The sequence below is a fragment of the Maylandia zebra genome, linkage group LG9 (genome assembly GCF_041146795.1).
Source record: "Maylandia zebra isolate NMK-2024a linkage group LG9, Mzebra_GT3a, whole genome shotgun sequence".
Classification (NCBI taxonomy): domain Eukaryota; kingdom Metazoa; phylum Chordata; class Actinopteri; order Cichliformes; family Cichlidae; genus Maylandia; species Maylandia zebra.
In genome coordinates this window covers 31,353,921-31,369,226 of record NC_135175.1, presented here as the reverse complement: position 1 = coordinate 31,369,226, position 15,306 = coordinate 31,353,921, and the positions used below count along the sequence as shown (strand labels likewise).

The 15,306-nt window shown below is 39.3% G+C and overlaps 1 protein-coding gene across 2 annotated transcripts; it reads right to left on the bottom strand.

Annotated features, from left to right (window-relative positions):
- Positions 1-2,667: 2,667 nt before the first annotated feature.
- Positions 2,668-15,099, bottom strand: LOC143420339 (uncharacterized). Of its 2 annotated transcripts, XM_076888329.1 has the most exons (4): positions 14,989-15,099; positions 11,754-11,859; positions 7,335-7,931; positions 2,668-7,009 (listed from the first exon to the last, which is right to left on the bottom strand). In XM_076888329.1, exons 2-4 carry the CDS (start codon positions 11,769-11,771, stop codon positions 6,317-6,319), a joined length of 1,308 nt encoding a protein of 435 aa, XP_076744444.1. In that variant the 5' UTR covers positions 11,772-11,859; positions 14,989-15,099; the 3' UTR covers positions 2,668-6,316. The 2 variants fall into 2 exon arrangements, with proteins under 2 accessions (XP_076744444.1, XP_076744445.1); XM_076888330.1 differs by lacking the exon at positions 14,989-15,099 and having other exon boundaries at positions 11,754-12,632.
- Positions 15,100-15,306: the final 207 nt, after the last annotated feature.

Genomic DNA, 15,306 nt, shown 5'->3' with positions numbered 1-15,306 from the left:
TCGATTAAAATCGATTCTAGCTTGGATAACGTGATATTGATTCATTAAAATCCTGAATCGATTTTTAATATAAATTTATTTTGCCCCAAACGCCAGAATCTCAGGTTAAACCTCACTAAATTTCAACAACCACCAAACAGCTAAAACAGTAAATGACAGCAGATACACGTAGGCTATTATGCATAAAGACGTAAACACAAAGCGCGGACCCGCCGACACATCAGAATCAGTGAGATGTGGCCTTTCTCACCCTACGGCACGGACACGGTTAGGGCCGAAATCCGACAGCTCGCTGGTTCTGATCTGTCGGCGGGCCTTGTGTTTTACGCCCTTTTTGCACTGATTCTGAAGCTGTAGGTTTTACCTCTCCAAACAATATTGACTGAACCAGCAGCAAAAGAAGATCCAAACTACGCTTCACATAAACATAGCCATGAATTCCCTCTGACTTTTGCTATTTTGCTTCCACCACGATAAAATCACACTTCATGCACAGCTCGTGGTCTCTCTCTGTACTCCAAGAACAGTTTCCCGTCTAAAAATCTGTTTTCTGCATTATTCACTTGCTTGTTATGCACAAGTCTACACAGCAAATTCAAAAGTGTTAAATGTTTTGGTGTTAATAGTCTTCTTGCAAAAGTAGAGTTAATTTTACTCTAAGCAGAGTCACATTCTTTTAATGTAACTCTGAGGTGTAAAATGATAGTAGTTAAAATCGAGTGTTAAAAATGAGTGTTTCTATGTCAAATCTGGAGGTGTTACAATGGAAACATTAACTCTTGACCTCTTAACTCTGAACTCCTAGAGGGGCTATGACACCAACAGAGTAAATTCACAGACTCCGCCCCCAGCACGGCTTCAATCGAAGCTGAAGTGAAGCCGTTTCAGAACATTTTGCTCTACATATTCGAGTTGTTTGCCATGCTTGGTAAGTCATTTTTTCAAAGATTGTTTCAATTATTATTATGAGCTTTTACTTCTGTGGCTCTTTGGAGTTGAGACAAAGCTGTGTGGAAGGCAGTAGCCATGTTGCTCGGTGATAGCATAATATTCTGTTTTAGCTAGCTGAAAGGTATTGTTTGCGGGCAAATACCACAGCCTTGAAAAAAAGCTTGCATGTGAATTTTCAGTCAAACTTTTGGTCAAATACACCTAAAACAATGTCTAGAATGTGAAATGTTGGTATAATGGTGCTACTTGAAGCCTGAAAACGATCGCCCATAAAAAAAAACGAGCAAACAGCAGTAGCAGACGTCCTGACTGGATTCTACGTTAGCATAGATCCCTCCAGAGTTTTGTGCACACGGTTTGGGTAAAAATGAAAAAGGTTGAGGTTTTACATTTAATTCAGTATTACCTGTTGCCTGTGTCTTTGTCTTTTGGGAAAATACTTTACACAAGTAATGGCTCAAAGAGGATTCCTTTTCTTTTTTTTTTTACTGTGCTGCAATTGTTTACTGGATTATTTGTGCCATTAATTAGTGTCAACTAATTTTTTATTCAATCTCCGCACAGGATATGCTTGTGAAGATGGAATATGAGGGAGAGCAGAAGTGCGTTGAAGTTCCACAAAGGGATGAATGAAGGACATGCATATTGTATTGAAGAAATAAGTGATGAGAATGCTGTTATTTGCATTTACCAGCTTGCCTATGTCAGACCTTTTGATAAACAAAATTCTAATGAAAGTGAGAACATGTATACTGTTACATCTTTCAGAAAATGTTTTGATATTGTGGTGCACAGTTCAGAATAAATGTTTTTCAAAAACCATTGCATCTTTTTAGTAAATGTTTATTTCCAAAAGAAATTTCTAGAAGTTCAGAACAGTAAAATTCCCGCTTTTTAGAATGAATTAGAAGATAACTCTTACGTAGTTAAACTAAAATACTCTTTGAGAGTTAATATATAAACTCTTAACACCCAGTGTTAAATGATCAACTCCAGACAGATTTGGTGTTTAACACTAAATCAGAGTTAACGTACCAACTCTCCAAAAAGAGTTAAATTAACACTCTCTGGTGTGGACCCATATAGACACTTTAATAGTGTTGAAATCAAATCCGAAAGTGTTAATTTGGACATGCTGGATTTGCTGTCTACCGTTGTTTACAGCGCTGTCGGTCGCTGTTTTTTTTCCCTTTTACTTACTTCCAAAAAGAAAACCTAATTTCTGCTGTTCAGTAGGCTACTGAACAAATGTAAACTTTTTAAAATTATGCAAAATGCAAAACGCTTAGCCGTGTCTCTAAACCTCTGTAACTTTTCTCTGCTTCACTTCAGCAGCATCAGGTAATGTTCATATGTTGATTAATGGTTTTCTTTCGTTTTTGATCTACTGCAGAATATTTTTATAAAATCGTTTTTCTGTTTTAGCCTCAGCTACTTTGATACAAAGGCATCTGCTGTGATGCTTACACCTTTGATAAAGTCTCGCAAATCTCATCTTTCTTTTTATAGATATAAAAATATGGAAATGTACTGATCCGTGATCTGAATTATAACATTTCTGACTGTCTGAGGAAAAATTTACCCAGATCGGATCGAATCGATTCTAGAAATCAGTGACGATACCCAGCTCTAACAGTTACACAATCATACCAAAACTCTGTCCTGATAGGTTCCACTTTCTCTTTTGTATCAGACATACTGAGACAATATTCGGGATAAATAATCATGAAAACAATTTATTTATTCAGTTTAGCGGTTTACACGTCACATCATTATAATCACAGAGCTTGTTTCACTTGAATCGTCCACTTGATGGCGAAGTAGAGCAAATGAATCATCACAATGCTTCGAACCATGAGTCGACCAGTTGGATGAAAGCTTCAGTTCATCACGGGGCTTTATATCACCATCACTAGTATTTTGGTCCTAAACCATTCAGAGCTTTATAGACCAGCATCAGAACTTCAAAGTCTATCCTCTGACGGACAGGCAGCCAGAGTAAAGACCTCAGAGCTGGACTGGTGTGGTCCACTTTTTTGGTCTTAGTGAGGACTCGAGCAGCAGAGTTCTGAATGAGCTGCAGTTGTCTGACTGATTTTTTAGGTAGACCTGTAAAGATGCTGTTGCAGTAATCAAGCCTACTAAAAATGAATGCATGGACTAGTTTTTCCAGGTCCTGTTGAGACATCATAACAGTACTTACTTTTAAACGTTTACTCTTTGGCCGCTCCGCTTCCACCGTTTTTTTCGGCAAAATTATCCACACCCACCGCCGCGCTATGCAATCTGGGATATGTTGGGCCACGAAGTCTACACCGACACATCTTTAAAATTCAGGGAAATGAAGGACACATTTGAGGGCCGCATTTCGAGCAGCCTTTGAATTGGAACAGCCTTCGTCGCGATGCTGTGACGTAATCGGCCTTAAAACGCAGCCTTTAAGGCTGCAGACCCTGAACTGGGATACAGCCCAGGAGTGACATGTTTAGCCACATGTTCTCCTTAAGTTGCTGGCTGTCTGAGTGGTGTCCAAGAAACGATGTGGGCTTCATAGATGATTGGCAAATCTTCTGGAGGAAACCTGGTCTTGTTAGGAGAGACGTCATCGATCCCACTTTGGATGGAGCAGCTCTCCTTTCTAGAAATATGGACACATTTATTAAACCCCCTAAAATATGACTATCCAGAGCTGGGACCAGGAAGCAGAGTTGCAGTCTTACACGCCTCTCTGCAGCTTCTCTCCTCCTGAAACGACAGCTTCAACACATAATCTGTTATTAGACTATTAAATATTTCACTTTAATGTTGCAACTACACAGTCACTTCTGTCTTTAAACAAAATAATATTTTCCAATTACAGAAATCATGAAATCCAAACTAAAGTGTTACTGTTGCTATATGCATTTACTATAAATAATCGATGATGGTGCTGACATGAAGGAAGAGAAAGTTACAGGTTGCATCCTTTGAGTTTGTCTCTGTGCCTTTGGGCGATTTTTATGACAGATGTTTCTGTTCAATTCTGAAATCCATTTTTCAAACACAAACACTATTTTAAAGCTTTTAAAGATATTAATGATAATTATAATAACAGTAATAAAAACAAAAGCTCTCAGATCCATCAAACCAAGCAGCAGAGAGAACAACAAGTGAAGATAAAACTTTAACCTTGTAGACTTCATTATGTTCCAGCTGCTCTACAGACGCTGTGACCTCGAACTTAAGCAGGTCGTAAAGTATGTGCAGCTCAATAACTTCATAATTACACCCTGTGGTATTTAGGCAGCAGAACAACTAAGAATAACAACTACAAATAATGTTTTTAGGTTTCTGTTGTACTGCAAGGTTCTGTACAGGAGAAACAAACCAAGAGCAAATATTACGTCTCATTTACACCCGAGCACGAAGAGCCATCAAAATTTAGCAAATTGAATCATCTTTGTTTAGATGCAAGAAGAATCATATAGAAATGAAAAAGTATAAATATAAATCCAGAGCAAAGATATCCTCTAAATCAGCGTAGCACATGTGCAGCTGCTGGGATTCACTTAAGCATTCGGCTCGTCGCTGTTGCAGATTTTTCTCTCGCTGTTCTGGCTCACAGCGCTGCAAGCACAAAAATAAATATCCCCAAAGGTGTGAAAGGGAGCTAATTAGTAAGAGTATTGTTACTCTCCCCAGGAGTAGTCCAGCAGTAGAAATCAGTCCAATAACAAGGTGTGTAACATCTAGCAGGGTGACAGAAAAACCCAGGGTAACTTCTAAGGACCTCAACGTCTCTCTCACATTGCGTTTTTTAAACATGTTTCCATTTGTCACTTCAGTCTTTACTCTGAAATACAGGAAGAGAAATCATGGCTGAAACAATTTCTCATGAAACCAGGGGTGTGGTCCAACAGTCAGTTTTGGTGAGGAAGGTTCCTAACTGAGAGAAGTGACCCAGAAGTATCTGTGTAGCAGCCACAATGAATCAAGATCATGAGCTTTATTAACTGATCAAAGTCTCTTCTTTCATCTTCTGTATTATTCAGTTTGCATTGGTAATGCCCATTATTGTAATGCTTTTTTAAGATGAGCAAAACTTTATTTTACTTTGGGTTAGCTGGGATAAGTGATGGATGGAGGGAATTTTACTTCAGTCACAGAAATCCTAAATAGGAAGGAGGAGCAGAGTTACAGTGGATCACTATCCAGCAGGGAAACAAGATTTATTTCAATTTCTTGGCAAAGAGTGAGATTTACGCAGTGGGCAAATTAGGGAGATGACACCATCAGATCCCGAGCCCTCCATGTGTTAATCAAGACACTGCTGCTGTGCTACATCCACAAATAATGAATAAATTAGGAGCTAAAGCTAAAAGGACAGTTTATTTGTACCATCTTCATGTCAACACATTCAAGTGTAGCTCCCGTTAGCCACCACGCGGACAAGTTCTTGTTTACAGATGATTTATTCAATGTTCGGCGACAAGATCACTCAGCGTCGTCATCATCATCATCATCGTGAGAACTACCCAAAGAAAACAATTGCAATAAGCAACATGTTTACAATAACTCTTATCACAGTAAATCCAAACAATAAAGGTATAGACACATAAATGCCCTTTTATGGCACTTTCATTGAAACTGAAATTAACAGAGGCACCCTGAACACACCTCATTGCCTGCTGTAGCCAAACGGGAGAAAGTCCGTTCTTCGCGCGAGCCGCTACTCCTCTCAACGGTGAGTCCACAATTGGGTTTAATTTAACTTAACTTATGTGTTCTTTAAAACTTAAGTCCAGTTTAAAGCAGTAGGACGATGCAGCTGAACTCACAGAGCGCCATGCTTCTCTGCTCTAGTGTCACCACAAACTCAGTCCGTGCTGCACGTTACTTCCGCTACCACCAATTACAAAACAAAGTTCCACAATTAAAGGAAACTTACAAATATAAACAGAAGAAAAACATTGGAACACTTCACTGTTAGTTACATCAAGAACATCACAGATGAAAGAAACATTAAAAACTTCCACACTACACAAAGCAAGAAAAATAGTTTCTTCCTTTCTGTAGAAAAAACAGAAACATCAAACACCTCCAAGACTCTCTTTGAAAGAACTAAAAACCTTTATTCTCATGGTCCAATCATGAGTGAACTCCCCGATGAAGCCTTGTGTGCTAAAACATGTCAGAGTTTAAAGGTTAAACATGAGGTTCCAAAACGTTTTGCTGGAGAACAATGAACTATTTGACTGAGTTTCAATTATTTACAGACGAGCAAAACCAGGACAGAGAAAAAAGGACAAAACTGACTCAGTAAAACGACAGAAAATAAGATCCCATGTAAATCTGTATTATGTAGAAGTTCAGCCCAGCAACCAGTTCAGTTCAACACAAGTTTAAATGATTCTATCTGAACTCTGTGGAGCCTGATCTCAAGCTTTTTGAGTCTGACACTGAAACCAGAGGATCTTTCTGTCTCTTCAGATTCACTGTGATCCAGTGATGGGAGTGATTTCAGCCCTGAGTGATCACGCTGATGTTTGCACAGAGCAGACAATGAGGTGAATGTTTGGGCACATTGGTAACAGTGAAACAGTTTATTAGTAACGTGGGATCGTTTGTGTTTGGAGTATGAACTGAGATTCCTGAAGCTCTTGTCACACTGGTCACAGCTGTAGTTTCCTTCCATGTGTGTATGTTCATGCCTGTTACGATGACCTGAATCTGAGAAGCTTCTGTCACAGTGTCTGCACTTGTATGGTTTCTCTCCTGTGTGGACTCGTTTGTGTCTTTTAAGCTTATTTGTAGTGGTGAAGGATGACCCACACTGATCACAGAGGTGCTTTTTAACCCCACTGTGAATCAGTTCATGTCGTTTTAAGTCACCTGGTGTGGTGAAGCTTCTCCCACATTCTTTGCAGTATTGCAGTTTGTCTCCAGTGTGTCTACGTTGATGTCTTTTTAGGGTCTTTTGCCGACTGAAAGTTTTTCCACAGAGGTCACAACGAAAGTCTTTCCCACCACCACGGTGATGACAGGGTTGAGAACTGGATCCATCTGTGTCGCTCTGCTTCTAAACAAAGACACAAAGACAGTGTAAGTCAGTCCTTCAACATTTTTATCCTGAACGTCACCTGAAATAAAGAGCATCTCTGCAGACGTCCAATTACATTTGACTGTTTCAGTTAACACACTCAGTTTACTGGGCTGCAATAACTACAATACTACCACCATAATACTACAGTAATACTAAAATCATAACTGACATGAAAATCTGAATAATCACTCAGAGCTGCTTTTCCATGCAGTAGAATTGCTAACATGCTAACACAGTTTAATGAGCAGAGTTGTTCCAAACAGTCAGGCTAAAATGACAAGATAACAATATAAATACATACCTCACAGTAACTGCACTTGTAGAGTCTCTTTCTGGTGTGGATCTGTTGGTGTTCTCTCAGGTAATGTGGAGCTTTAAAAGTCTTCTCACACAGGTCACATTTATAAGGTCTCTCATCCGTGTGGCTAAACATGTGTTGTTGTAACTGTGTGTAAGTTACAAACTGTTTTCCACACTGTTCACAGCTGTACACATCATGTCTGGTGTGAATGCGTAGGTGTCTATTTCGGTGCCCTCTCTGGCTGAAAGTTTTTCCACAGATGTCACAGCTGTATGCCTTAATTCCAGAGTGGGTAACTAGATGACTCTGTAAGCTGCTACTGCGAGTAAAAGCTCTGCCACACTGATCACAGCTGTACGCTTTAACTCCACTGTGGATGAGTTGGTGTTGTTTTAGAGCAACCTTCCAGGAAAAAGACTTTCCACACAAGTCACAGCTGAACGGTCTCTCTCCAGTGTGGATGACCTGATGCTGTTTTAGATGACCCTTCTCAGTAAAACCCTTCCCACACTCGTCACAGGTGTGTTTTTTCTCTCTCTTTCTTCTGTGAGGTTTGTCGGCCTCCTGAGAGCGCTGACTTCTCGCTCCATGTTGGTCCTGCAGTGACAGAGATACAAACAGAGGCAGTGAGTGAAATGCAGTCGTGGAACAAACTCAACCTTCAAACTCCCTCCATTAACACTAGTTTTAAACCTGAAGGTGGAGTGTGGCACCAAACACCTTAAAGGTCTCTTATCCCCACCTGCTGGTAGTTCTAACACATTACATCCAACCTGCTGTTAAAAATAATTCATGACTGTTCAAACACTAAAATCATGCCCATCCCTCGTGATTGCACGCGCACATGCACACACACTTTTATATTATTTTATAATTTATATTATAGTGTAGTTTCCTATTACATATTTCTTTAATTTTTATAGATTTATACATAATTATTCAGTGATATTAAATCGTATTTTTGTTTATTTAAAAAGAACCCCATTAGCTTCCACAACAGATGTTGCTCATCTTCCGTCAAATACAATCACATAAAATATTATACAATAAAGTGGATTCAAGATATCCGCATAATTTGGCTCTTACATCCACAGTGAGGTTTCACAATTGTTAAAATATAAGCAATCAATAATAACAATATAATAATAATATCAATAACATTCAGGCACATTACACAAATTTCAAAAACAAATCATCTCTTACAATATTTACAACAACTAAAAGCTCTGTGAATCGGCTTTTAAGTATGGAAGCCCGTTTCCGCCACTAAATAAAAACAAAACAGCTAGTATCCATAAGTTGAAATTTTGAGAAATATAACTCGAAATTTTGAGAAAAGTAACTCGAAACTTCGAGTTAGCCCTGCCAATCAAAAATATAGGTGAATGAGGTCGCTTTCTTGTTACCCGGAAGCACATGGCAGAGGAACGTGCACTCAAAAACGGATCCCAACAAATTGGCGCTTTCGCGAGTACGTTTGCTGATAGTAACACCATGTGATTCAGCTAATAACACAGGGATTTCATCATTTGTGAAGCCAGGCTGAAAACACTCAGCAATCTGTGCATTCACGACTGGATGTAAGCTTAGTTGTAGCATTTGTAGCTGAGGGCTTCAGCTTCCGGGTAACGAGGAAATGACGTCATTCACATATATTACTGATTGGCAGCGCTAACTCGAAATTTCGAGTTAATAACTCAAAATTTTGAGAAAAGTAACTTGAAATTTTGAGTTATGGATCCTTTTTTTTTTTTAGTGGCGGAAATGGGCTTCCATAGTTAAGTGTTCATTGAAGTTTTGAATAGTTTGAATAATTCTCTAATTTTATAAGGCAATTTATTCCACTTAAAAGTTGCTCTAAATGTAACAGTTTTACAAAAAGTTACTTTTAACTCGAGCATTTACTAAATTGCAGTTTGTTGAAAACTGTGTAATATGATTATGTATTTCATCTGGATACTGCAGCTGAGCAGAAATAAATGTGGTGTGTTTAAGAGAATTGCTTTCTTTATAAATACAAGTAAGCCATAGAATATTTTAGTCTGTACAGGAAGCCAAGAAAGTTGATAATACATTTTATCAATATTATTATAGTATGAACATCTTAACACTAATCTGTATGCTTTATTCTGGACTAACTGAAGTCTGTTAAGATCTGTCTTATTAGCTGCTGACCAAATGATTGAACAATACTCCAGATGAGACATTACTAGTGCATTAATGACATCTTTCATAATTGAAGTGATACAGAAAGAGCATTTCATAGCCATAGCTATGCCTTGTCCCATTTTCTTAAAAACAATCGATGTGCTGAGACCATGAAAGGTGGTGATTTATGGTAATGCCGAGTAGTTTCATCTGGGTGACGTGTTCTAACACTGGCTATGGAAAGACTCAGTTGTGGGCTGTTGACTAATCTGCTTCTAATTAACATAGATTTGGATTTAGATACATTTAAAATCATGTTGTTTTTACTTATCCAGTCAAACACATTCAGCAAATTTTGTTGTGACACGCTGATCAGTTCAGAATTGTCACTGGCTGAATAAAACAAGGTGGAATCATTGGCATACCCAAGATTAAGCCAAGACATATTGCAGATCATCAGTGAAAACTGAATAGAGAAGTGGAGCGAGGCAGCTGCCTTGGGGTAAACCGCAGTTCATAACTGAGAAATAACCATTGTTAGATTTGTATTGTTGATTGTCATTTATGCTTAGAAATATTTAACCATATATGCTTAGAGGTGTATAATCATTTGTAGATTGAAAGAATGTCTCATCCTAGGAGGTCTGTAACAGCTCTGTGTAGCATGAAGGGGGAGTGCGTTCACTCCCTCTACAGAGTGTTCCGGCGTAGATCACACCTCCTAGGAGAGGTCGTATCTTTTCTTATTGATTTATGGTATAGCAAGCACACGTATATCTGTTTAAGTATAAGAGCCTTTTGTTCAGATGGACCGCTAGACTCCTGGCACCAGCTTTGGGGAGTCTTCACAGGGTCACATCTGGATCACACACACACACACACACACACACACACACACACACACACACACACACACACACACACACACAGGCAAGGTACTCTTTGTGTGTATGTAGACGTCATATGTTAATGAACTGATGCATATTCATGTAACCTCAATAAAAGAACAGTGGTACGGGAGAGTGGGCGAGAGCAACTGGGGTCAAGCGAAGGAACGGCGTTTGTCCGGTCTCTCCCGTGCACGAGTACCATGAAGAACTTTGCCTACTTGTGTCTTGCTTTGCAGTGTAATTATATTGTCCTCAACGTTCCAGCGGATAGGTTCAAGCTACAAACCTATCAACCATTACAATAAACCTTCTGCTATCTTCTGTCCAAATAATTTTTTTCCAGCACAAAGCAGCTGGTGAAAATCCATAACATTTTAGTTTATCAATCAAAAGATCAAAATTTATCAAATCAAATGCAAGAAAAATGTCTGATTGTAACCTAAGGGTTTTTTTTTACATTAAGAAAAAGGCACCAAACATCAAACCAATTTAAGCCTAAACAGTAACACATGAAAGTAGAGCAGGGCGATATGACCAAAAATATTTATCACGATATACATTTGAAAATTTGCGATAACAATATAACTGACGATATAATTGAGGCGAGACAAAATACTTTACAACTCCACAACTTTATTAGTGCAAAAAAATCCATCAATATATTTTCACTTAAACAAGCAGCTGTTTTTTATGTGCATTAAAGTTATATAAAAATTTAACAGTGCAAATGCAAATTGCTTGCTGACAGTTTAACCAAAAGGATTTTCCAGAGGAAATTGGCTGACATTTGCATTTGCACTGTTAAATTTTAATACACATTAAAAAAAAAAAGCTGCTTGTTTACGGGCTCAAAATGTGGTCATAAATATTTTGTACTTGTAAAAAAGAAATTGTGTGTGCGTAAAAAAAGATTTGTGCGTGCGTAAAAAAGATTTGTGTGCGGACTTAGAAAAAAAAAACCCTGCAAGTTACAAGTGCGGATTTTGACCCTATTTTTCTTCCTTTCATCTGATTGGTCAATCACAAATGTAACAATCCAATCAGATGAAAGGAAGAAAAATAGGGTCAAAATCCGCATTTGTAACTTGCAGGGTTTTTTTTTCTAAGTCCGCACACAAATCTTTTTTACGCACACACAAATTCTTTTTACACATACAAATCTTTTTTACAAGTACAAAATATTTATGACCACATTTTGAGCCCATAGTTCTTTAAGTCCAAATACATTGATGGGGTTTTTTTTTTTGCACTAATAAAGTTGTGGAGTTGTAAAGTATTTTGTCTTGCATCAATTATATCGTCAGCTATATTGTTATCGCAAATTTTCAAATGTATATCGTGATAAATATTTTTGGTCATATCGCCCTGCTCTGTCTGTCACCTTCTGTGTTGAGCTCATTGTTTTCTCTGTAGTGGCTGAGCTGAGTCCAAGTAGCTGAAAATGTTCCTCTGCTGCTCCGTCAGACTCTTCTCCTCCTGCTGATCAGCTGGGACACAAAACAGATCTTTGTTAGGCTCCACACTGCACTGAAGAGTCAAAGTGTCTCATATGTTCATCTGACCACAAAAAACAAAAGAATTTTGCTTCCCCAAGTGGGCAAACAGACACAAAAGGTTTGAGCACCGATACCAAATTTAGCAGTATGGCAGACCAGTAGCAGGAGAGACTGAGGCCTGTTATTGGAATCAAATGCCCAGTGGGCCGACACACTGATTTGCAACGATAAGACTCTTGGTGGCGCTGTCACTTGGTGTTCGCTCGCTCTACGGTAGAGTATCACTTCCTGTTCCTGCTCAAACACAGTGGTGTTTCTGAGTAGCTTATTTGCTTAGCAATTTAATTAACAACTTTTAAATACATTCTTTTTCATAGTATAATCTTCACGTGCTTCATGCGAAGCACACTTTCTGTGTACTCACTACCTAATTCATAGCCAAAGTATTCACTCACTTTCTCTGTACTGTTTCGCTAGCTTAGCTCGTAGCCGACTCGTTAGCACCATGGCTACTTCACCTGTCCCTCCTGCACTTTCTTGCTCATTGTGTCAGATGTTTAGTTACTCCTCGGCCTCCTTTAGCAGTAATGATATCTGTAACAAATGTAGCATATTTGCAGCGCTGGAGGCCAGGATTACTGAATTGGAGACTCAGGAGGCTTCGCACCCTTCATTCACCCATAGCTAGCCAGGCCCCTGTAGCTGGTGCAGCCGAAGATAGCGTAGGCCCCGCTAGCTGTTCCCCGGCAGACCCCAAGTAGCTGGGGAAAGAGGGCGGCTGGGTCACGGTGAGGAGGAAGCATAGTCCTAAACTAACCGTTTTCCCCCACTCGGCGACACACCCGCCGGGGGTCGAACTCTGGTAATTGGTGATTCTGTTCTCAGACATGTGAAGCTAGAGACACCGGCAACCATAGTCAATTGTCTTCCAGGGGCCAGAGCAGGCGACATTGAAGGAAATTTAAAACTGCTGGCTAAGGGTAAACATAAATTCAGTAAGATCATAATTCACGTCGGCAGTAATGACACCCGGTTACACCAATCGGAGGTCACTAAAATCAATATTGAATCGGTGTGCAACTTTGCCAAAACAATGTCGGACTCTGTAGTTTTCTCTGGTCCCCTCCCCAATCAGACCAGGAGTGACATGTTTAGCCGCATGTTCTCCTTAAATTGCTGGCTGTCTGAGTGGTGTCCCAGAAATGATGTGGGCTTCATAGATAATTGGCAAACCTTCTGGAGGAAACCTGATCTTGTTAGGAGAGACTGCATCCATCCCACTTTGGATGGAGCAGCTCTCATTTCTAGAAATATGGACAAATTTATTAAACCCCCCAAAATATGACTATCCAGAGTTGGGACCAGGAAGCAGAGTTGCAGTCTTACACGCCTCCCTGCAACTTCTCTCCTCCTGCTACCCCCCCCCCCCCCCATCTCCATAGAGACTGTGTCAGCTTCCAAAAAGACAAAAAACAAACTAAAAACCAGCAACAAACAACTTAAACATAAACAATTACAAAGAAAGAACAATACAGTATCCACCTCTGAACCAAAGAGTAAAACAGTGAAATGTGGATTATTAAATATTAGATCTCTCTCCTCAGAGTCCCTGTTAGTACATGACTTAATAATTGATCAACAAATTGATTTACTCTGCCTTACAGAAACCTGGTTGCAGCAGGATGATTATGTTAGTTTAAATGAATCAACACCCCCGAGTCATTCTAACTACCAGAAATCTCGAAGCACAGGCCGAGGGGGCGGTGTGGCAGCAATTTTTCACACTAGCCTATTAATTAATGAAAGACCAAGACAGACTTTCAATTCATTTGAAAGCCTGATGCTTAACATTGTCCACCCCAGCTGTAAAACCAGTCTTACTTGTTATCATCTATCGTCCACCTGGGCCTTACACAGAGTTTGTCTGATTTCTCAGACTTTACATCTAATTTAGTTCTGAGCTCAGATAAAAATAATTATTGTGGGTGATTTTAACATCCATGTAGATGCTAAAAATTACAGCCTCAGCATGGCATTTAATCTGTTATTAGACTCAATTGGCTTCTCTCAAAATGTAAAAGAAGCCACCCACCACTTTAATCACACTCTAGATCTTGTTTTAACATATGGCATAGAAACTGAACATTTAACAGTGTTTCCTGAAAACCCTCTCCTGTCTGATCATTTCCTGATAACATTTACAATAATTGATTACACAGCGGTGGAGAGTAGACTTTATCAAAGTAGATGTCTTTCTGAAAGCGCTGTAACTAAGTTTAAGAATATAATCCACCCACTGTTATCATCTTCAATGCCCTGTACCAACATAGAGCAGAGCAGCTATCTGAACGCTACCCCAACAGAGGTCGATTAACTGCAGGAATGTCTTAAAGACATAAAGACCTGGATGGCCGCTAACTTTCTGCTTCTTAATTCAGATAAAACTGAGGTTATTGTACTCGGCCCTGAAAAGCTTAGAAATATGGTATCTAACCAGATTCTTACTCTGGATGGCATTACCTTGGCCTCCAGTAACACTGTGAGGAACCTTGGAGTCATTTTTGACCAGGACATGTCCTTCAACGCACATATTAAACAAATATGTAAGACTGCTTTCTTCCATTTGCGCAACATCTCTAAAATTAGAAATATCCTGTCTCAGAGTGACGCTGAAAAACTAGTTCATGCATTTATTACTTCCAGGCTGAACGACTGTAATTCATTATTATCAGGATGTCCAAAAAACTCACTGAAAAGCCTTCAGCTACAGAACAATGGAGATTTCCGTTATATGGTAACGCCTGCAACTCACGTGACGCCCAGAATTGTACAATACTGATGCTCGAGAGCGCGCGTGTGATGCAAGTATGTGTAGAGTGTTGAGCGCGTGATCAGTGGTGAGAAAAACAACTCACGAAACTTGACCTTTCTTTACTCGTGGCTCACTTGCACTTCTAATCTATTCTTTTGCACACACGCACACACACCCAGCAGCTGTTTCCTGTTTTGCTACACTCTGGAGAGCCTCGCCTTTAACGGTCTCCTCTCACAGAGAGCAACAGAAAACTTAAAAAAACTCGAGATTGACTGAACTCAGTTCAAAGTTACCTTGACACTTACCTTTAGATGTGAGAGGTAGCAATGGTCCGCTTGAAGCTGACGCTCCGGTGCGTGTGTGAAAAAGATCAACACGCTGCTTCAGAAGCACGTGTCGAGGCTTGATTCGTTTGGCCAGAGTCACGTGATTAGTGACGTCTGAAGCTTCATTTAGAATGTACTTTTTAAAAATTGAACTTTATTGAAACACAATAAGTATACAACATACAAACAGATGAAGTTTAAGAAAGAACAGAACATGAACATACAAAATCAGGGGTAAAAAAAATTATTATATGAGTACGGGCAAAAATCAACATATATAAATATTGCTCCTTTTTG

Excerpts from the sequence above, each read along its gene's own strand:
- LOC143420339 (XM_076888329.1), bottom strand. Across the intron at positions 7,010-7,334 it reads ACAAGTGCAGTTACTGTGAG|AAGCAGAGCGACACAGATGG; the intron begins GTATGTATTTAT and ends GTCTTTGTTTAG.